A 22,074-nucleotide genomic window follows, 5' to 3' on the forward strand; every position below is an offset into this window, starting at 1 on the left:
ATATTATATATTTTCAGTTTGTAATTTAAACAAATAGAAAAAAAATTAAACAAAATCTTGGAACTTAATATTCATTATGAGCTGTTGAAATTATTAGTTACACTAAATGATTAAAATAATTTGTCTCTTTTTTCTATTGAAAAGGTATATCACAAATAACAATCAACAAAGTACCTTAGTATCCAAATGTTGGAAAATGAAGCAAACATTCTTAATTATCTAATGTTCGAATTTGGAGATAAATATTTTAATTTAAAATGATCTAATGTTCGAATTTAGAGATACATATCTTTATTTAAAATGAGCATATAGAGAATTAAAGTGCTTTTGATGAAATTGAACTATTAAAAATGTTTGTTTTATTAAAAAGAAAAAGAAGAAGAAGAGAAACTAGATTACTTTAAAATTTATTTTATTTATAATTAATAGTAATAATATGTATAGCGTGTGCTTATCACAATATATATGACTCTTAACAAATTAATTAAGTGTTTTCTTAATCTTATTGAAAAGATACACTGCACAAAGCACTAGCAAATATAAATATTACTCTTAATTTGGAGATTATCCAAATCAAGCAAAACGCCACATTAGTTTAATTATTTTAATATTTGGGATTAGATACAATTTGGACAGATAATGTGGGCTAATTATAAATTAAAAAAATCTACAAAATAGAAAAAAGTTTTTTTATATATATAAAACAATAAAAAAAAAACTACTTGTGCTACTAACTATAACTAATGTAAATAAATATTTTATTGTTTGGCAAAAGATAAGACCAAAAAAGGTGACCTATATAGGGATTTGGGAGGCTTTTTTTTGTTTAATAATTAATGGATTTTCCACATATGGAAAATCTTTTTGGAATTTGGATTTTATATATAAACTCAAAACTATTTTTAATTTGTGTTTAGGTTCAATTTTAAATTAGTCGAAAAGTTTAAAGTACCTATTATTCCATTTTGAATAGACAACGCAATAAGAATTTTAATACCTTCTTACAAGTTTTGAACTAATTAAACTCCACTTACTTTAATTTGATGCCTATTTGGCTATAATAATCCATCATAAACTATAAATATTCAATATATATTCTTTTCAACTTCATATAAGATGTATTTGGTACGAGAAAAATGTTTTCTATAATTTTTTTAAGAATTAACTAAGAGGTAATTATTGTCTTGTCATATAAAGAGATTAATTATTATTTTCGCCCATCAGTGTGTGACTATTGACACACATACTCTTCCTTTTACGGCATGTTTGGGGCTAACAACTAGAGCGTGAATAAAATAATAAAAATATGAATATCTACTGAATAATTATTTAGTCATTGTTTATGTCTTAAAATATAGTCTCTTTTCATTCGAATAGTAAATAATTTAAGAAAACATCTTTTAAAAGTAATAATAAATAATTTGAGACGAATAAAAGTAATACCCTTTATTTATGTGAATTTTTTCGAAATTAATCTCAGCGCATTTGTAGATGAAGTAAAAGAAATGAAAAGGTAGTATATAATAATCAATAAAATTTTCAAATTTTACAATGATTATGAGGGGATTATGGTAAGCAAATCTCCATGGTTAAGTTAATATATATTATAAATTTTTGTACAATAATAATAATAATAAAATATTCAAACAAACGATGCCACGATAGTAAATTGAATTGGAAGGGACAAGAGATGGTCCCAAAGTACCAAATCTCTAATTCCAAAGAAGGATTTGGTCTTAAAAACAAATGATTCTTTTGATTTTGTTTTGGGAGGTTTTTTCTAATCAAAAGATTCTTGCCGGATATAGTGGGTCATCTATGCTTTTTCTTAAGAAAAAAAACTTTGGTTAAAATATTTTTTGATCGAACGTTTATATCAAATCAAATAGTTAGCTTTAAATATTAAAGATATAGAATAAGAACTCATATAATTTTCCATGGTTAGGTTATTAGTATATATTACATATATAAGTGATGATATAGAAAAAATATAATTTATATTTATTATAAATATTGAGTACGAATAATAAATATTTACTCTTTAACTTTTTTTTTTATGGCGTTGACGTATCAAAAGTCTCACTTATTTAAAAAATTTACTCTAAGATTTTATCCTTTTATTGTGGGGCAGAGGTGTGTGTAAGTTTTTATTATTGTCTTATTTTGACGGGTCAATTTTAGTGAGAAATAAGTAAAATGAGCCTATATCAATATGGATTATGGTATAAATCATGAGATTGTTCTATTCTTAATTAGAGATCTCGAGTTTTAGATTTTGATATGATAAAGAATTATGTTGAAAATGCTATTTTCAAATGCACACCGTAATGTGTGACTCAAATTTTACGGGGAGCTTATTCAAATTTGATATATTGATCTACTTCTTTTGTCTCATGTTAGTTGTTATATATTTGACTTCTTAAAAGTCAAGTTATGTGAACTTTAATCGACATTTCAAAATATATTATATATTTAAAAAGTATCAAAAACACCCCTAAACTTGCCACAAATTATTAGTTTCATCTCTGAACTATTGAGTATTGATAACCTTAAAAACACTCATTTACTTGTCTAACTATTCTTAGATACACCCCTGATACACTCCCGATATGCAACATGACATAACAATTGATCTCAAACTCGCATGGAGTTCTTAATAAAAATCTAGAGTGATGTTGATAATGCCCCTAAACTTGACGAGAATTTAAGAGTGTATTTCCCTAATGTTCGCGGGTATAGCTTCAATTTAGTCAAATAAATGAGTATTTTTAAGATAATCAATAGTTTGAAAATAAAATTAATAATTTTCACCAAAATTGAGAGTATTTTTGAAACTTTTCTTCTATATATTTTCATATAATTCATAACACGGTAGAAATTGTAATTCATGTGCATTTTTACCTATGATAACATAATTATATATAGTTAACTTCCTCAGACCTCAATTTATCATTTGATTATGATACTGCAATGTTGTTATTATTATACTAAAATTAATTATAAATTAATTAATTATATAGCATAAAAATTACTTTTTTTTTTAATTATTTTTTTTTAAAAAAAACACTTTCCACGCGTACAAACATATCCTTAATTATTCTTCATACTAACGTCCTTCTTATCCTTTGAACTTTTAATGCCCTTAATCTATTAGAAATAGTTTAAAAATACGCTTCTTTCATCTATTTTTAGAAATGTTCTTACTATTTTTTTAATTTAAAAATGCCTTTTAATTAACAGAAATAAGATATGGAATTATACTAAACAAGTGGCCACTTTTCATTGTTCCACAATTCTTTTATCAAATAAACAGACCACCCAATAGTATGAAAAGTGGTCACTTGTTTAGTATAATTTCATGTCATATTTCTGTTCACGAAAGGGTATTATTGAACTTAAAAGAAAACGTTAAAAGTATTTTTAAACCAATAGATGGAAGGAGGACATTTTCGAACTATTTCTAATAGTTCAAGGGTACATTTAAGCTTTTTTCCTTTATTATATACTCCCTCCGTTTAAAAAAGAATAATCATTTTTCTTTTTTAGTTTGTTTAGAAAAGAATGACCTTTTTATTTTTTCGGCAATACTTTAAATTTGACTTTCCACGTGGCATGTTTAAGACCACAAGATTAAAGGTCATTTTAGTACATTTGATATAACTTTAATTTAGAACTACAAGATTAAAATATTTTCTTTCTTTTCTTAAACTCTGTTCTAAGTCAAGCTAGGTCATCCTTCTTGAAACGGAGGGAGTAATAAATAGTACCTAAACCCCTCTACCCCCTCCCCCTCCCAAATCACCACCACCACCAGCATCACCATCTTGAGCTTCCGCTCTTTCACTTATACTGGACCGGTGAAATATCGATCCACAATTGTGCAACGTCTCGCATCATGTATGTATATGATGTTGTTTTTTCATTGATTACCTGAATTTTCAGGAATTCATTTATAATTAGAATAATTTGATAGATTTTATCGATTGATTCATTTTAGATTTAAAATATTTTTACAAAGTCTTTTCATGTTATTTTTATGTGTTCTATTAGAATTTTAAACTTCTTCGTTAAGAATCAGAGAGTACTTGTCACTCCATCATATATTGATTGGTATGTTTGATTAGGTTAACAATATTAAGTTAGGTTTTGTTTGGAGGTAGCACCTTATGCTGTTTAGGTGGTACCCACTACATAATAATACACAATTTAATATGCCCTATTTAATTAATTAAGGACATTTCATATTGCATGTGTGACTGTCCCAAAAGTAGTCCTTTGTGATGGTGTTTCTATAAAAAAAAAAAAATTAAAAAAATTTGGATTCACATGTGTGTGAATTATTAACTAATTAAATTGACCAAATAAATAGAGATATTTTTTCTCAGTCTTTCATATTATTTTTAAAAAATGGTAATCATATAGAAGTCAAATATTAGAAATTATTTTAAGCCTTTAGTTTTGAAATAACGTCCATGCATGGTAATTTCTTCATGGAAAATTATACAACTACATTATGTCAAAACTTTAGTTATTCCATTTTTTGATATATACAACGTGATTTAGTTTTTTTAAACCGAAAAAAAGTATAAATCTCATAGTACTATAAAAAGGAGGAGTAAAATCGTATCCGAGAATGACCTTTTCACTCGATCATTGATTCTCAAGTGATCAATTTCGATTTTTCAGACACATCACACCAATTCTACTTGGATCTTGACTTTTATATATACAAAGAAAAACGTTATCATATTTTAAATATTGTTCCTACTTAATCCAATTTTGTAAATGGATTAATAGATGGACCTAATACGATAAGATTTATTATAGATCTTAAACATAAGTGTGAAAAACATATTTATGTTTTGGGGGATATATCATTCATGTCAATCAACTCAAAAAATAAAGAATTTATGTTGAAAAAAGCATTGAACTTCAATTACTAAACATTACGATAAATTTTATGAAAATACACATTATTTATGCTGCATATATATAAATGTTTAGTGAAGCAAAAGTTCAGTTTTAAAAAATAAAACAACTCTATAAATGTTTCATAATTTAAGTAAGAGAGAGCATAATGTATTTCAAAAAAACAAAAATTTGCATACATTTTCTATTTTACCATCTTATGTCTCTGAAAAAGATCGCGTAAAAAACATATGCCTCGAAAAGTATAATTCCAATTTTGAACACTAAAAAAAACTCTGAAAATTAATTCTTTCACTCTCCCAATTTATTTGACACATGTCATTTTTCGTGAGTCAAACAATTTAAGTTTAATCAAAAATTTGTTTGTGGAATCTTCAGTTTTTTTTTTTGAAACGAAATTTATATATTTTTGTAAACTACGTAAAAAGTACTATAAATCAAAATAATTAAAAGAAATATGAAAGATTTACGATTAAAGATAAACTTGTTTGAATTTCAAAACTCCAAAAGTGTCGGTATAAATTGTGACGGAAGGCGTACTGTTTTATTGGGTCTATGTTAAACTTCTTGGCTAATTGGGCCTATGATGTTTGGAGATCCAATAAGACAGTAGTTGGGCTTACTTCAGTGTGGGCCTATATCTTGAATTGAGAATGGGCTGTTTTTGGAGATCCAATAAGTTGGCTCAGAGAATGAATATTGAATATCACTTGTTGTCAATTTTGGTTTAGTGGTTCTTAGGGCTACTAAGCTAGCGTTATCGTAGATTTTAGATTATATTTTAAAAATTTACATTTAAATATTTATTCGGTCATGTGAAAATCTGATCTTTGAATATTTTGAAGTTTTAAAATGACTCTGTTTTAAAAATATATATATTCTCTGAATTTCATTTGTGAAATTATATCGAACACCTCTTTAAAGTATCACGTAGTATGTGAGTTCGTAAGTCAATGAAAAACAAAAAATAAATTAGGGCTTGTTTGAAATTAATCTTAAAATAAATCTATCCCATATATTAATTGGAAGGAATAATTTTTCAAAATCCTAGCCATTTCGAAATTATAATCTAAAAATAAAATAACAATTTCGAAATAACTAATAGCCGAATATAACAAGCCCTCTCTGTCCCAAACTCCACCCATTGATAATATAAACTGATTTTTTCTTCTTCTTCTCACAATTTCCCCTGTTTTTTTTCAACTTATTAACAGGGAAAATTAACTCCATGAATGCTTTGAAGCTCTTTTTTAGTGCAGCAGCACTTGCAATAATCGCTGTTCTATTGACTTTAAGCTCCAAAAATGTTTACAGTCCACCTTCAATACCAGGATCCAAAGATCTCTTATCGAAATCTGAAGTAATACATCTGAAAGGAGCAGTTGGGCCGGAGAGTATTGCGTTTGACCCGAACGGAGAAGGTCCATACACCGGCGTTGCTGATGGCCGGATTCTTAAGTGGAATGGAGATTCTGACGGTTGGGTTGATTTTGCTGTCACTTCGTCTCAAAGGTAGAAAGCAAAAATCCCCAATTTCTATGGCTATTTTTGGTAATTTTTGTTTTATAGTATGTTTTTTTATATTCTCAGTCCTGAATTAGTCTTGTTAACATGCTTGTAATGAGTTTGATTTCTTAGACGGTCACTCGAGTAATAGTTATTATTAGAAAGTATCTCGAAAGTCACTGTCTTTGTTGGAAAAAATGGAATTAAGAAAGAAAGTTGACCTTTTGAGTGAGCGAGATATTAACCTCCTTGTAATGCGGGCCGATTAAAAGGACGAATTCAAGATTTAAAGTTTATGAGCTTAACTTTTATGTGATTTTAATGAATTTTTAAACATAAATTTATACACAGCGTTAAAAGTAGTGAGTTCAGATAAACGCTGGTAAGGCAAGGTTGTGTTTGTTTCTAACGGTGCTAATCATAATCGTAGAGTATCTTTTCAAATGAATTAGATGGTATATGGGCCAGTTTAAAAGTATGTCGTGTGATACTAGGTGTTGTGAGGTAGCTTTCCTTCTGAAGCTGTGGACTTATTTTTCTTATGAATAATGGAAGTGTTTGTTTATTCTTTTTCTGGACTGCTTTGGACTGTTTTTCCTTGAGTCAAGGGTCTAGCTGAAACGACCTCTCTACCTCTAAGATAGGGGTAAGGTTTGCGTACTCTCTACCCTCCCTAGTCCTCACTTTATGTTGTTGTAGTATTAACGGAACTGTCAATTGTCACCAAAGTTCAAACTTCTAGACATATTTATATCGGTTCATGGGTCTCTGCTTGTGGAATCTGTATATTCAAGAATCCTACTTTTACTCAATTTATCTTTTCTACAGTGACATGTTTTTTTCCGTAGAAGTTATGTATTAAATCTCAAGACTTAGAAAAACAAAGATTTTGGAGTGATCTGTTTACTTTAGAAAGACCATAAAGTGGTGTGGTGCGATGGATAAGATCCTTCTATTCTTACCTAAAGGTCTTGGGTTCTAGTCCTGTAAATAGAGAAACTTTTAGTAGGGAGCGTTCCCCACTATCATTGGCCATACTTAGCTAATCTGGATTAGTCAAGCTAGTGGGTTCTGGTAAACCTTTAGCAAGTTCCAAAATGTTAAGTTGCGATGTCATGTTTCCTTTATTGCACCACCTTTACGTTCAAAAAGATTCTTTAGTAACTTGTCTTGTAACTAGAATATGTAAGTCATCTTCTTATTTGTCTAGTTCATATCTTCTGTCACCTGAGGATTCATACTGTATGTAATTACAGTATGTCATCCTTTTATAATTTTATGGCTAGTTCACCGTTGTTCATGTGGTGTTTGTTTATTCAGATTCCAACAACAAACGACTCTTAATACGAGTATTATTGAAGGAAGAACACAAGTAGCCTTGTCTCAGCAGGGAAACACTTGCAATTTAATGATTTTGTTTATGTGTTTGAAATGTATGACTCTTAACATTTTCCTCATTTCCCCCGAGAAACCATTGAGATGAACTAGTTTTTGGCTTCTCTTTTTTTTTCTGTGTACGCCTTTTTCAAAATTATCTAATGGAACTTGACATGATATCATCAAGGAAGGAATGTGTGCACCCTTTTGCTCCCCAAATGGAGCACGTATGCGGAAGACCGCTGGGCTTACGATTTGATACAAGAACCGGAGACCTCTACATTGCTGATGCCTATTTAGGACTTCACGTTGTGGGTCCATCTGGTGGATTAGCTACCCCACTCGTCACAGAAGTTGAAGGCCAGCCTCTGCGCTTCACAAATGACCTCGACATCGATGAGCAAGAAGATGTAATTTACTTCACAGATACCAGCACACAATTCCAGAGAAGGTAATTTATAGCCAATGGACTATTTAAATTTGAATCTGTTCATGCAAAGCTAAATTGGGTTTGATAGCCGATAGGTTGGTGTAATGTAGATTGCGTATAGGGTTAGCAAAACAGAGAAGTCAGTTTCGTTATTAGGTTCATATGCCACTTTGTAACATACAGATACTCGTGAAGAAACTGATTCCGATTTCTCATCTTATATCTAGGCAATTTATTGCATCTGTTGTAAGTGGAGACAAGACAGGCCGGCTGATGAAATACGACAAATCAACCAAATCAGTGACAGTTTTACTACGAGGCCTTGCTTTTGCCAATGGTGTAGCCTTGAGCAAAGACAAGTCCTTTGTACTAGTAGCTGAAACTAGTACCTGTAGAGTAGTAAGGCATTGGCTTAAAGGCCCTCATGCAGGAAAACACGATACATTTGCTGATCTACCAGGATATCCAGACAACATCAGAAGAAACTCGAGAGGGGACTTTTGGGTCGGTCTGCATTCAAAAAGATCGCTGCTTGCAAAATTAGTCACATCCTATTCATGGCTCGGAAAGACAATACTAAAACTTCCATTCACCTTCCAGCAAATGCATTTCTTGTTAGTTGGAGGACAGCCTCATGCAACTGCAATTAAGCTAAGCGAGGACGGGCAAGTTTTGGATGTTCTAGAAGACCTCGAGAGCAAGACGTTGAAGTTCATAAGCGAGGTTGAGGAGAAGAACGGCAAGCTGTGGATTGGTTCTGTACTGGTGCCTTTTGTTGGAGTTCATGAATTATCTTAAAAGTTGCAGTATCCTAAATAGGTTATTATATCTAGCTCAACTTTTGGTGATGAATAAGTTTTTAACTTAGAGCCTAAGAGTTTATCGGAAACGATGTTTCTGCTTTCACTAGGTAGGGTAACGCTATGTAAACCCCAACCTCGTGAGACCCTACTTATCGGATTACACTGAATATGTTATTGTTGTTTCTGATAAAACTTTCTTAAGTAAACTATTTGTGACTTCCTCAGTTTCCTCTGTAGTGGCCTGACTAAGTTTTTAACTTTGAATTAGAGTTATTTAATGTACCTGTATTCTTAATTATCCCGGAAATAAAGCCATTTGTCTAAATATTTCATCAAACGCAATATAAAATAAATAGTATTCGATTTCATCGACTTAGATTCACATACTAGTTGTTTATCACATGCTGCTGACTAGAATTAAGGGGAATTGTAACACGTTATCATATCTTCTAAGAAAAATTAAATTATGATCATGTAATATATAATATATATATATCCACATTCTTGGGAGCACAAATATAAGAAGCTTCCTCGAAAAAATATCCTAAGTTTAACTTTAGCACAAATATTGTACGTTGTGGAATGGGATCTTTCTTCCATTCGAAGGTTTTGGTATTTGGCGTTGAGTTTCATTTTTATTAGTTTTTAGTTTATTGATAATAGTCTTTCGTTTATATATATATATATATATATATATAACTATGTTGTTTATGTTTTCTTTTTAGGCCTCACACTACTATTGATTGTTATGTTTTGTCAATATTTTCTTGATTCTTTTTATCAGAGAATTTATTTATTTTTATAAAATTGTAATAAAATTTACTTATATTTTACTTTTTTCAAATTCTCGTATTTTATGTAACTTGGATACATTATTTCAAGCAAATCCTAGGGAAGATTCTTTTTTTTTTGTTCCTTTTTAACTTATTTAACAAAGTTAAAGAAAAAGAAGTCTTTATAAGCTTTTCATTTCCCTTTTCTCACATGCCAAATATAAGATGCTATAAACTCTAGCAACCTTTTGAGAATTATATTAGTTTGGAGTAAATTAATTAATTAGTTTCATGGAAATTTCAAAAGTTTTTACTCTTTAAAAATACTTGTTATGTTAGTCTATTCAATTTTAGAATAAAAACTTATTCAAACCTAACACGTGCAACAAAACTATCACTAAGTAATTATTTACTAATCTTTGTTATTAAAATCAGAAATTACTGATTGTAATAAATTATTCAGAAACACGAAGTAATTGAAATTTATCGAATCAGTAAGCAAGATGAACAAAAATTTATTTCAGAAAATACTTAAAACAAACGTACCAGAAACTGAAACAATCTTTTAGTTTGGAAGATAAAGTCCACTGAACTCACAGTGTCCCCTTAAGAAAATTATTCCCTCTAGTATCCGAGGTTTGATTTGGAATATAACCTCCCAGGGTAAAATGATCTTAATCAGTAGAGTGTAGATACCAAAAACTCTACTGTCAGCGAATCAATCCACAGCAGGAAAGTACACGAAGAAAAATGTGTTTAGATGAAGAAGGAAGATCAGAAAATTCGTTTGAAAATATTCTGAAGACTGAGTGATATTTATAGGCAAGAAGAATATGTTCTGAAAGGTTGCAACCCTCCTTTCAGAATTAACACGACCATTAATGAAAGTTTGCAACCTTTCAGAAAATAAAATGGGTCACGCGTGCGGATCCGAGCGGTTAACTTCTGTTATCAACTAATTAATTGAAAATATTATTTGGCCATTTAATTAATTAAATAAAGAATTAAAATAAATTTTGTCCAAAAAATAATCTCTGGATCGATCATTTGCCAAAGCGCGAGGGGGTTCCTCTTTCCAACCCTTTTAACAATTAATAGGAGTGTTTATGTATTTAAACTCTCCTATTTTCCTTTTCATTACCGATGAGGGACAATTGCCTTTTTCATTAAAGCATAAGAGGACTTTTGAAGTTCCCAACTCTTCAAGTTCTCAACTTTTCAAATTCCTCTCCTTCCCTCTATTTCCCATCAATTCTTGCTACATATCCAACAGTAATCACCCCACCTACAAAATTAGTGATAGACAACTTTTATCGTAAAATATTATAACTTTTATCGTTAACCAGTACATTTTTATCGTAAAACGTTATAATTTTTGTCATTAAATAACAGATAGCAATGTACTATTGAAAAATTATGTTAGTTATATTTAATATCATATATATGCGTCATGAATTTCATAATCAATTTCTATTTTGTTTAGTAGTTGTGTTAACTCTAATGTTATTCAGTCAAATGACCAATTATTGAAGACAAGTTTTACTTAATGATAACTTTTTTTTTAATTAATCACTAAACAAATCATATAATAATATCATGTGATCTGGAAATTCTTAATTAGTATTCTTTATTAAAGCCAAAATAAAAAAAATATGAAAACTCACATGATTTTAATGGAGGAAAGTCTATCTAAAGTTTGGATAAGAAGGGATGATATTACTTGCGAACAAAAGCCAATATTATCCCGCTATTACGAATGTGGTTGCTTCTTTTTTAATTAGATTTTGAATTTGAGTTTGAATATAAAAAAAATCTTAATATGGTGCGTTCCTTCCACCCCACCTCTCGAATGGTGTTATATGCAGCGTATTTTAAATTGATCAGACTTTAATACGTATACTCAATACCGGATGAATTTTTTTAAAAAAAAACATTGTAGAATAGGCATGCACTTGGATGTGGTACTAACGATATTATAACAAAAACAAATTTTAACAGTAACAAATATGCACACTAATAAAAAATACTAAATTCTTTATCAACATTAGTTAAGTGTCATTAGATTTGTTATGCGGAATTCGATATAATTCGAGAAAATATAAACGCGAAAAACAAGACAACAGATTTACGTGGTTCACCAATAAATTGGCTACGTCCACGGGGAAGAGGGGGAGCAGTTTTATTATGGAGAGGCAAGAACAGAATTACAGAATAGGTTTGCCATAGCGTCTATATGCAGCGAGACCCCCGTCCTTTCTGTTTGTAACGGGTCCGATTCAAGGCATTCAACAAGATTCAATATCGCTAAAAGCTTTAGCGACATACAAAGAGTGTTATTTGCCGCTAAAAATACAGATTTAACGATAATTAAGCTATTACAGTTAACCAATTACTATCTTTTATGTAGAGTACCTATCTATAAACTTGGTTGACTGATTTGATCGATTTTGAAAATATATTAGCGATTGTTACACTAAAAATAATTACTTAAATATAAAAATATACTCCATTAAAACTCATTATGCTATGTTTTCTAAGTTCAAAAGTCATAAAGTAAAAATTCAAACTTTTGCTTTTAAATATTAAAAACTCTTAACTAAAAATAAATTGTAAACATTATCAATATCAATCAAGCCTAATTTCTATGGCTACCAATTATAGATTAGTCGTTCGATAAGTGAATTATTACAAACGCTATATTACACATAGTTTTTTTTTTTTGCCTCTTTTATTACTGAGTGGTCATTTAACGATCTTAACGAATCGAGTGGTGATCTGCATTTTTCTTTTCTTATTTTTTTTCTTTCTTTTTTTTTGTGTGGCTAAACTTTAAAGAAATAAGAATTTGGGGGCCCTATTTTCCTTGTCAAGTGAATCAATCAAATGTCCCAACAACCATAATTTCAAAAGACATAAGGGTCCCAATTTGAAATTTTTGTGCTTTAAATTTGTTGATTTTGGTTTGAATTTAAAGTCTTTTTGTTACATATTTATGGTGGGACTTGAAATTTTCTATTCCATAACATATTTGGAATGGATCTCAGCCATAAAATAATTGTGTGTCTTCATTGAATACTTCTTTGAATGGAGTATGACTTTTGTCAAAGTTATAATTTTGTGGTTTTGTTTTAATCTTTGCCTTCTTCCTTTTTGTCATTTATCGATAAAGTTATTCAAGTTATATTATATCAGAAGTAAAATTTAATGACAATTAATAAAAGATATATCTTTTTATAACTTATAATGACATTAAATTTAATGACAATTAAATAACTAATATCGATAAAATTTTTATCAATTCACACCGAATACTTTGACTAGACAGTCCATGGACACATTTTAGGGGGTTGGGTTGAGAGTTTAATTACACAAAATAAAAGATAAAATATTTTTAAGACATGAAAATTCAATCCTTTTAATTAACTTTTCTTCTTGATCAATATGTATATTATTTATAGATGTTTTATTTATTATAAGAAAAAGGGATAATTTCTATATTAATTATATTAGTATATTTGATTTTTAAACCTAAGTTTATGTTTTTCTTAACGCCCATCCTAGAAAATAAAGATTGAATTCTATAACATATATATTTAAGTTTTCCATATGATATCTATAAAAAAAATTAGATTATCATAATAGCTTTATTTTTATATTTTTCTTAATGCTTATCAACTTTTTTTAAAAAATAAAAATAAGTGCTTATAAATTTCCATCAAAATGTTGTTTTTTAGTTTGTTTGTTTTTTTTTTTTTAAAAAAAAGTTCTCTCACAGCTCTAACATGATTTTCTAAATGAAAGCATTTGCGATTGTGAACAAATTTAAATTTTTTGATAATATGTAAATCAAACATAGAATAATGCATTTGGTAACTCGATATCTAATATTATATAAAATTACATTTGGAAAAAGTAAATCAAAATATCATGTAATTTTAGAAGTCAAGTCTGAAATAGATGATCTACTTGAATGCAACTTTACTTATAAAGGTAGATGCTATATTATCAATAGACCTCGATTCAAATACTTGAAATTATCTTCGATTTAAAAATACTATTGGGTCTGGTTCATCCATTCAAAGGGTGTTAGTTAATCTACGTACGTCTAATCTTCCACTTATAAACCTTTAAGCGATTACTTGTAAAAATATAAGCTTAAACTTCCAACAAACTTTATATTCACTCAAATTCGTAGCTTCTCATATCCTCAATCCTCACCACATACCTCACACTTCTACCCATCTCTATTTTATATTATTTGTCTAGGTTATAATATCAAGATTCCAGCTCCATTCCAAACCCTATCAAAATGGGAGGCGATTAGACGGATCCATGATTTGAAAACTTTAGGTTTATCACTAGACTTAAAACAAAAAAACAAAAACAAAAAAGTAGGGCTCTAATTGGATTCAAAATCTAGTCACAGAGGTGATTCCTCTAGCTTTTACTATCAAATAAGAGCACTCTTTAATGGGTGCACTGTTAATTGTATCCTAAATTTTTCTAATTTCTCAACATAAATATGTATATATATATATATAAATTTTTATTAAAGTTAACGAGTACACTTGCATCAATATTTAGGTCTGCCTTTGCTCACAATGCATACAACATAAAGAAAAAAGAATATTTCAATTTTTAAATATTAACTTCCCTTTTCCAATTTGCAATCAAACAATCTTTGAAACTTTTGAAAGCAACACACTTCTCTTTGAAAAAAAATAATAAAAAATCAAAGACGAAATTTATTATAATGTATAGAACTACAAAAGAAGTATGTCAAGAACCTAATTTTCTTTGTCTTCTTCCTCATACCAATTTTTTTCAATTTTTATATTTCAAGGTGTCAAACTCATTTCAATTAAATATAATTTCTTAAAAAATAAAAAATATCTAGAGCTTTTTTCACACATTAATAATAATAATATTAAATTATGAAAACAATAATTTCGAGGACCATACTTGTCCTTTAGATAAATGGAACAGACATTGAAAGCCAACAAGTATTTGTTGGAGATACCACTTTCCTATTTTGATCGACTCCACGTATCTCTCAAATAATGGTGTTCGAAAATTATTTTATCAGTGAAACGTGATAGATATTCCGTAAAATCAATTAATATACATGAAAATTAACTCTATCGCCACAATCATTAAAAAAAAAAAGTAGAGACATGTTGCTGATTAATTACGAATATAATAAGAAAAAACAAAATATATCATGTATTTATTAGTTCATGAAGCACTAAGTGCTAATAATCTTTTACCGTTTTAAATTTACTGATCCAATTAGTTAACATTCACAATATAAAAATAAGTCGTGAGGAGCGATTTTTCAAGTTTTATATTTTGACTCTCGATTGTTCTCTTTATTTATTTAAATTATTTTTTTTATTAAAATATATTTTGATAATTAATTGTTGCATACACCCTATTTCGATTGAAAAAAAGTGTCTTTAGTCACACTCCACATGACTAATTTCATTCACCTAATCTAATTATTAATTATGATGTTTATAATTATTAGTAGTAATTATAATTATAATTAATTGGTGATTTTGACAAAGTATGGAATGTGGACCTGCTGACGTGGATTCAACTACTTGTAACGACATTTGTCATCTGGCCACGTCACTATTCCCTAAAGAGCAATTTTTTAGTTTTAGATCCAAAAAGAAATTATGACGAAAATACTATTAAAAATATGATAAATTAGTGTAAAAAAAAAGGAACTATAACTACAATAGAATTATGCGATGATCGACGAATAAGAAACTACACTATGACAGACCTCATTTTCAGCCTCAGCTCGTAACCTCTGTCTCCACAACCCCACATTCCCATCCTCGCCGCCCCATCTCTTATATCGTATCTTGTAAGATAATTTGTTTTGTATATGTATAAATTAAAAATATCCATTTATTTTTTGACTAGAAACAATAATCATAAATAAATCAAAACTACTTTCTTGTCCAAACATTTTTTAAAAAAATTGAAATATAAAAGAAAATGTATCTCACATCATGTAGCTTTAACTTTTAGTAATACATCTGTGATTTGAAATTAAGATTCATTATTAGTTAATGAAAGCTTTTGGATATACCAAAAGGGCCACTTAACCCAAGCATCGTGATTCATGATCAACTATTTAATATACCAATTAGTAATATTGATTATACAAAACATCTACTTAAATTTTAACTTATTTTATTGAGTTAATAGCCCGTCGTGCGAGTCTCTTACCGGAAAGGATTCGTTATGCCAAAATTGAGAAAACCTCATTCTTTTTTTCTTTGCCATATGTCACCACACTGGGGAAACATAAAAATGTAAAAAAAGTGGTCCTATCAATTTATTTCGACTTAAGATAATAAGTTTATGAGTTTGATTTTGCTTTACGGTTACACCGAGTAAATTCAATTTTATTCAATAACTTATAAATAATATAAATTGTATTTAGTAATTTGATGAGATAAGCTTGATTAGAAATGACGTTGCACCAACTCAGTTATCCTTACTGATTATTCGGGAACCGAACCCGGAGTGTTAAATAACCACCTTTCTTTCTTCTTTTTCTATAAATAAAGCATAAAAAAGAAAAAACGAAAACGAATTTTCATTTTCAAAAAAAGATTGTTCTCTAATGGCGTTAAGGACGAGGATAATCACTAGAGCATTCAGCAATTTGACCCATAAACCAAAGTTGCAGGTTCTCGGAAATGGGTCTTCTGATGTAATTCGGGTCGACCCGACTGGAAGTCCGGTGTCGAATTGTGGGTCTTCATTTTCGACGGCGGCCGCTACTGTGGAAGCGCCGGTTGAGAGGCTATTTGGGTTAGTAAAAGAGTATGAAGATTATAGAAGGGGTTTGTATGGTGGGCTTACACATAAAGCCCTTTTTGTTGATGCTGTGGGTACTCTTGTTATTCCTTCTCAACCAATGGCTCAGGTTAAAATTTCATCAAATTATTAGATTTATTGACAAATTTTGGATACCCATTTTGTAGTTTTTAGATTATTTTGTTGTTCGGACTCTTCGAAAATATTGTTGGTCGCATGTTGGATTTTTCGTAGTGCATTTTTGGAGGATCCAACGCGGCTGATGCAAAGCAACATAAATTTTTGATCATATGTTTATGCTCTACATTTTCTTCAGCTATATGTTTAGTCCTTTTTTTTTCTTTTGCTGTTTTCATGTTCTGTGGTTTTCTTTCTGCTTTTAAGTATGTTTGTTCGTGTTTCCATAACTACTTTGATTTGTTATACTTGAGCTGAGTATTCGGAAACAGTCTCTCTACCTCCACGACTTAGTTTTGTATCTGCTTGTAGTATATTGTATTGTTTGTTCTATTTCTAATGAAAAAATTGTCAAAGAAGTGATTTTTTTTTCTGGATCTAATGGTGAAGGTTGATAAAATAAGAAAAGGCAGCAACATTTTTTCTTTTTTCGGTTGTATATTTGATGTATCGAAGCACTCCTTCCGTCTTAATTTATGTGTTGTTGTTTGACTGTGCTTGAAGTTTTAAGGAAAAAAAAGGGAAGACTTTTGAAACTTGTAGTTTAAAATAAATTTTAAACATTTGTATGGCTAAAATTGAGAATTTTAAAGTTTAATTTGTTTCTAAATATAGAAAAGTTACATTATTTGAATTGTCCCATTCTGCGATGCTGCGTCTGAATAATTTGATAAGTTTTTAGATCTTTTGGTGTTTTTCTCTGGTTGTATATGTGTGTATACATATATGTGTTTTACATTATACTGTCTCTTTCATTATGGGCAGAGCAAAGTTCCTGATTTTAATGTTGTTTTTATGGACTTCTCTCTGTTTATTCTGCTTGTTCCGTTTGTTCTTGTTGACAATATTTTAACCATATTGGTTGTTGTAGATTTACAAGCATATTGGTGAGAAGTACGGGGTCGAGTATTCTGAAGATGAGATATTGCAACGATACAGATGGGCTTACGGACAGCCTTGGCGTAGATCTAGTCTCAGGTATCTTGTTTTGAACTACTTATTATATTACCTGTTGTTTGTATTCATATCTGTAATAACTTGCTTCCTTGTCGATATTATTTTAATTGTACGAAATGAAGAACATCAGTCACTGCGAATCATATTCTGCTTTAATTCATTGCTGTTTAGCTATCATTCCTATGTGATAATTTGTTAAATTTCTCTTGCCTGCATATTGCAGATATGTCAACGATGGAAGACCATTTTGGCAACATATAGTTAGTTGTTCAACTGGCTGTTCTGACTCTCAGTACTTTGAGGAGCTGTATAACTATTATACGACTGAAAAGGTTCTCTCACTTTGAATTACCATTTCTGTTGACAGCAAATTGGTTTATTCTTTGAGTTGACAAAACAACACCGCGACTAAGAAGAAGACACTCAATAATTTTAGTTTCATTTCTTCAATAGGCTTGGCATCTTTGTGATCCAGAAGCCGAAAGGGTATTCCAGGCCCTTAGAGCAGCGGGAGTAAAGTTGGCTATAGTGTCGAATTTTGATACCCGATTGAGACCAGTGTTGAGGGCATTGAACTGTGATCATTGGTTTGATGCCGTAGCAGTTTCAGCTGAGGTAATGTGTTTGTCGTCTGTTAAAACTTTCCTTTTCGAGCTTGCGGATGCAATAGCTGATATTCTTTTTGGCTTTTAACAGGTAGAAGCAGAGAAGCCTAATCCAACAATATTTTTAAAAGCTTGTGAGTTACTAGGAGTAAATCCAGATGATGCTGTTCATGTAGGCGATGATCGTAGAAATGACATTTGGGGTGCTAGAGATGCAGGTTGTGATGCCTGGCTGTGGGGAAGCGACGTCGTCTCCTTCAAAGAGGTATTTTTTTGCCCGAACTTGATTTATTTGGCTTCGTTACTTAACAAAAGGGGGGAAACAAAGATCTGCTAGCATGAATTTGATTTAAATTTCCGGCATATAAAGGCCATGGGCAAGAAGTTTCCAATACCATCTGTAAATTATACTTTCTACTGCATTATTGCAATCAGAACGGGGGTCTTGACATAACTGGTAAAGTTGTTGCTATGTGATCAATAGGTCACATTTTCTAACTCATCTTGGTATAACCAAAAGTATTGGTCGCGATTCACTAGACTACTTCTCATTACTTGTTGCACAACCTTCTTAGATTCGACTAAGCTAATCTTTCGCCTGATACTGTTGCAATGACCTGATACTTGTCTCGTGCAGGTTGCTCAGAGAATAGGCGTCGAGGTCTGAAAGGGTAATATTAGTAGATGCTTACGTTGTGTAAAAAGCCGCTGCTCGTGTAGAAATCTCCTCTTAATCTTATGTATGTATATATTCTGCTTTTTTGTAATCAGTATGAGAGATATCACCAAGGCCTTTGTAAGTGGCAATGTTTAGTTTGTCTTGAATAAAGAGGCTATAGAAATTTGGTTTCTCCATATTTTTGTAGCCTCTTTTTGTATATGTTGGTGTAAGCTGTTGTTCTATCAAGTTATGCATCTTTAATTTTTACAAGTTCTGCAAATATAATAGTTATCGAAGTTCATACAATTTGATTTTTGAAACGCAAAACGCGAAAGTAAAAGTGAACGAAAGTAAAAGTGAACAGAGCGAGTAGGTTTTACTCATTTTCTTTTTCCTCAACCTCGATATCTTCATGTTCTTTCTCCTTCATATGAAGAAAATCAATCAAGCCTTTTAATGCAATGTCAACATCGTCATCCTTCATCAGTTTCTCAGCCACCTCAGCCGGTGTCACCGCTGTGGCTCCGATTAAGTTTTCAATTTCTTCAAAAAGTTGATGCTCTGTAATTCCAAGGTAATTGGAGGCAAGAAGTTTGAAGCCACAAGGAGTGCAATATGACATGTGAATGTGTACGTCCATTCGTCCTGGTCGCAACAATGCAGGATCAAGCTTTTCCACATGATTCGTTGTGAAAATTATTATTCGTTCATCGCCACAACTTGACCATAATCCATCGATGAAGTTCAGCAAACCGGATAGTGTCACCTATAACGATCAAAGACAGAGAACGGAGATATATATAGAGGCTTATAAGGCGCGAAGAAAGTCTTACATTGATGTAATAAAAGGGAAAAAAGCAATATTGCAAATGTTAAAGAGCGTTAAAGTAACAATTGATTCCTTTTCTCCAACTTTACTCTTAGCAACTCCTATGTTCGATGCAAGATGTTATCTAATTACAATATATTAGAATGCATAAAAAGTGTGAGAAAGATGAAGACACTAACCTTGCTTTCTTCCTCATGAGAGTCATTTGAAGGAGCAGTTACGCGACTAGACAACTTCTCTTGCAAATCAATAGTAGCATCGATATCTTCCACCACCAAAATGGACTTATTAGCGGTTGCCACAAGCAACCTCCTTAAGTCCGAGTTCTTCTTCACCTCTGTCAACTCCAAATCATATATATCAAAGTTCAAGTAATTCGCCATAGCTGCAATCAAACTAGATTTTCCTGTCCCCGGAGGACCATACAACAAATACCCTCTTTTCCACGCCTTCCCAACTTTCCTATAATACTCTTTCCTCTTCACGAATCTATCCAAATCCTTCAAAATCTCATCTTTTTGCTCTGAGTCCAATGCTAATGTCTCAAAGGTCGCGGGATGATCAAGACTCACCGGTGTCCACACTTCACTAAGATCATGCATATTCTCATAATCCATAGTGTGGATTTTAAGTGTCTTGGTTTCAAGATAATGCAATTTCGCCTCGTTGATAATGTAAGGCAAGTAACATTCAAGGACAAAGTCCTTGCTTTTTCGATGAAACATGAGTTCGTAGGATCTTACCTCAGACCTCATAGTAGAGTTGATATCGCGAGGATTGTAAAACGACTCTCTTGATGTTTGAATTTGTTTACACACCCAAATCCACTTGAACTTATGACCTTTGTAATAGTCTATGACCTCCTCATTTCTTTCCATGCTCGTGTTGAAACTCTTCTCCTTCTCAGATTTGCTAATTTTGAAACGACGAGTCTCAGGAGACAGCTTCGTGCCTAAGTAAATTTGAGCTGCTTCGTATACTTCATTGCTCATCATTCCATCAAATTCGTCAATCACCATAGTTAGTTGATTCGAGAATTTAATAAATACGTGCCTGAGGCCGAAAAAGAGGTAATCTTGAACCTCTGGTGGGAGATTATGTATCAACATGGACATTGCAGCAGCTGAGCCAATTGCTGATATTACAGTTTTGGCAATTGCTAAATTTGATTCACTGGAAGAAGACATGTTGATTAGTGAAATTAATCAAGATTATAGATAATTAAAATGTTGATAGCTCTCTGTTTGCCCTGTTTCTAATTTTTATAATCACTTGGAACAGAGGATTAAGATGGGAACAGAATCTTGAAATGCAGTTAATTAATGATTAAAACTATGCTTTTCCTTTTTAACAAGTAATTAGGAACATGTTATTAATCAAAGGTTGAAGTAAAAGAAGATTGTAACGAACAAGAATATTGAGCACTTTGCATGTGATGACCTGACGCCCCTCAAGAAGGGCTGACTGATGAGGACGGGTCAAGCAGGATTGATGCACTTTCCATGTGATGATCGACGCCCCTCAAGAAGGGCTGATTGATGATGGCGGGTCAAGCAGGATTGACAAACTTTCCATGTGATGATCGACGCCCCTCAAGAGGGTTGACTGATGAGGGCGGGTCAAGCAGGATTCATAGACTTTTAGACAGACAAACAAAAAGGAAAGCTTTAGGAGAATTTGAAACAGGGTTCATTTCATAACAAGATAATACAAACATCGGTCTTGCTATATAATATTACAATGAAATCAACACTGAGTCTAACTCAACCGTAGAAGTCAACTGATCAAGGAAAGATTATCCAACACCATATAAAGAGACCAGTCATCCTTCTTTTATCCGATGTGAGACTCTTTGACAAACAATTCAAACGTATATACAACATATGTTTGATTACTTAAACTGATAATGCAAATGAATTTTTACGTGATAATTGGAATTTAGCTTGCTATAAAAGATTATCCGTCTTATTTTCACGAAATCAATTCAACTAGTTATGATAGTTTAACTTCTCATTTACCTTTTACGTGACCTAATAGCGTAAAAATATCTGATTCACCAGAAGTAGACATGTTGATTTTGTTTAAGAATTTGGGATTATGAGGTTATTAGTTAATTAATCAAAGATTATACATAATTGATTGTTGATAGCTCCCTGTATTTCTTTTGGAACAGAGGATTAAGATGAG

At 31.0% G+C, this 22,074-nt stretch overlaps 3 protein-coding genes across 3 annotated transcripts; 2 read left to right on the forward strand and 1 right to left on the reverse strand.

Annotated features, from left to right (window-relative positions):
- The first annotated feature begins 6,003 nt into the window (after positions 1-6,003).
- LOC107002807 (protein STRICTOSIDINE SYNTHASE-LIKE 10) lies at positions 6,004-9,323 on the forward strand. Its single transcript, XM_015200977.2, has 3 exons — positions 6,004-6,441; positions 8,000-8,263; positions 8,470-9,323. The coding sequence occupies exons 1-3, from the start codon at positions 6,158-6,160 to the stop codon at positions 9,038-9,040; spliced, it is 1,119 nt and encodes a 372-aa protein (XP_015056463.1). The 5' UTR covers positions 6,004-6,157; the 3' UTR covers positions 9,041-9,323.
- A 6,991-nt stretch (positions 9,324-16,314) lies between these two features.
- LOC107002793 (haloacid dehalogenase-like hydrolase domain-containing protein 3) lies at positions 16,315-19,328 on the forward strand. Its single transcript, XM_015200961.1, has 6 exons — positions 16,315-16,767; positions 17,707-17,813; positions 18,016-18,124; positions 18,246-18,407; positions 18,489-18,662; positions 19,035-19,328. The coding sequence occupies exons 1-6, from the start codon at positions 16,462-16,464 to the stop codon at positions 19,062-19,064; spliced, it is 888 nt and encodes a 295-aa protein (XP_015056447.1). The 5' UTR covers positions 16,315-16,461; the 3' UTR covers positions 19,065-19,328.
- On the reverse strand, positions 19,313-21,709 carry LOC107002792 (protein HYPER-SENSITIVITY-RELATED 4-like). Its single transcript, XM_015200960.2, has 2 exons — positions 20,067-21,709; positions 19,313-19,824 (listed from the first exon to the last, which is right to left on the reverse strand). Exons 1-2 carry the CDS (start codon positions 21,072-21,074, stop codon positions 19,435-19,437), a joined length of 1,398 nt encoding a protein of 465 aa, XP_015056446.1. The 5' UTR covers positions 21,075-21,709; the 3' UTR covers positions 19,313-19,434.
- Between the last annotated feature and the right edge of the window lie 365 nt (positions 21,710-22,074).

This window comes from Solanum pennellii, chromosome 10, assembly GCF_001406875.1.
Source record: "Solanum pennellii chromosome 10, SPENNV200".
Taxonomy (NCBI): Eukaryota; Viridiplantae; Streptophyta; class Magnoliopsida; order Solanales; family Solanaceae; genus Solanum; species Solanum pennellii.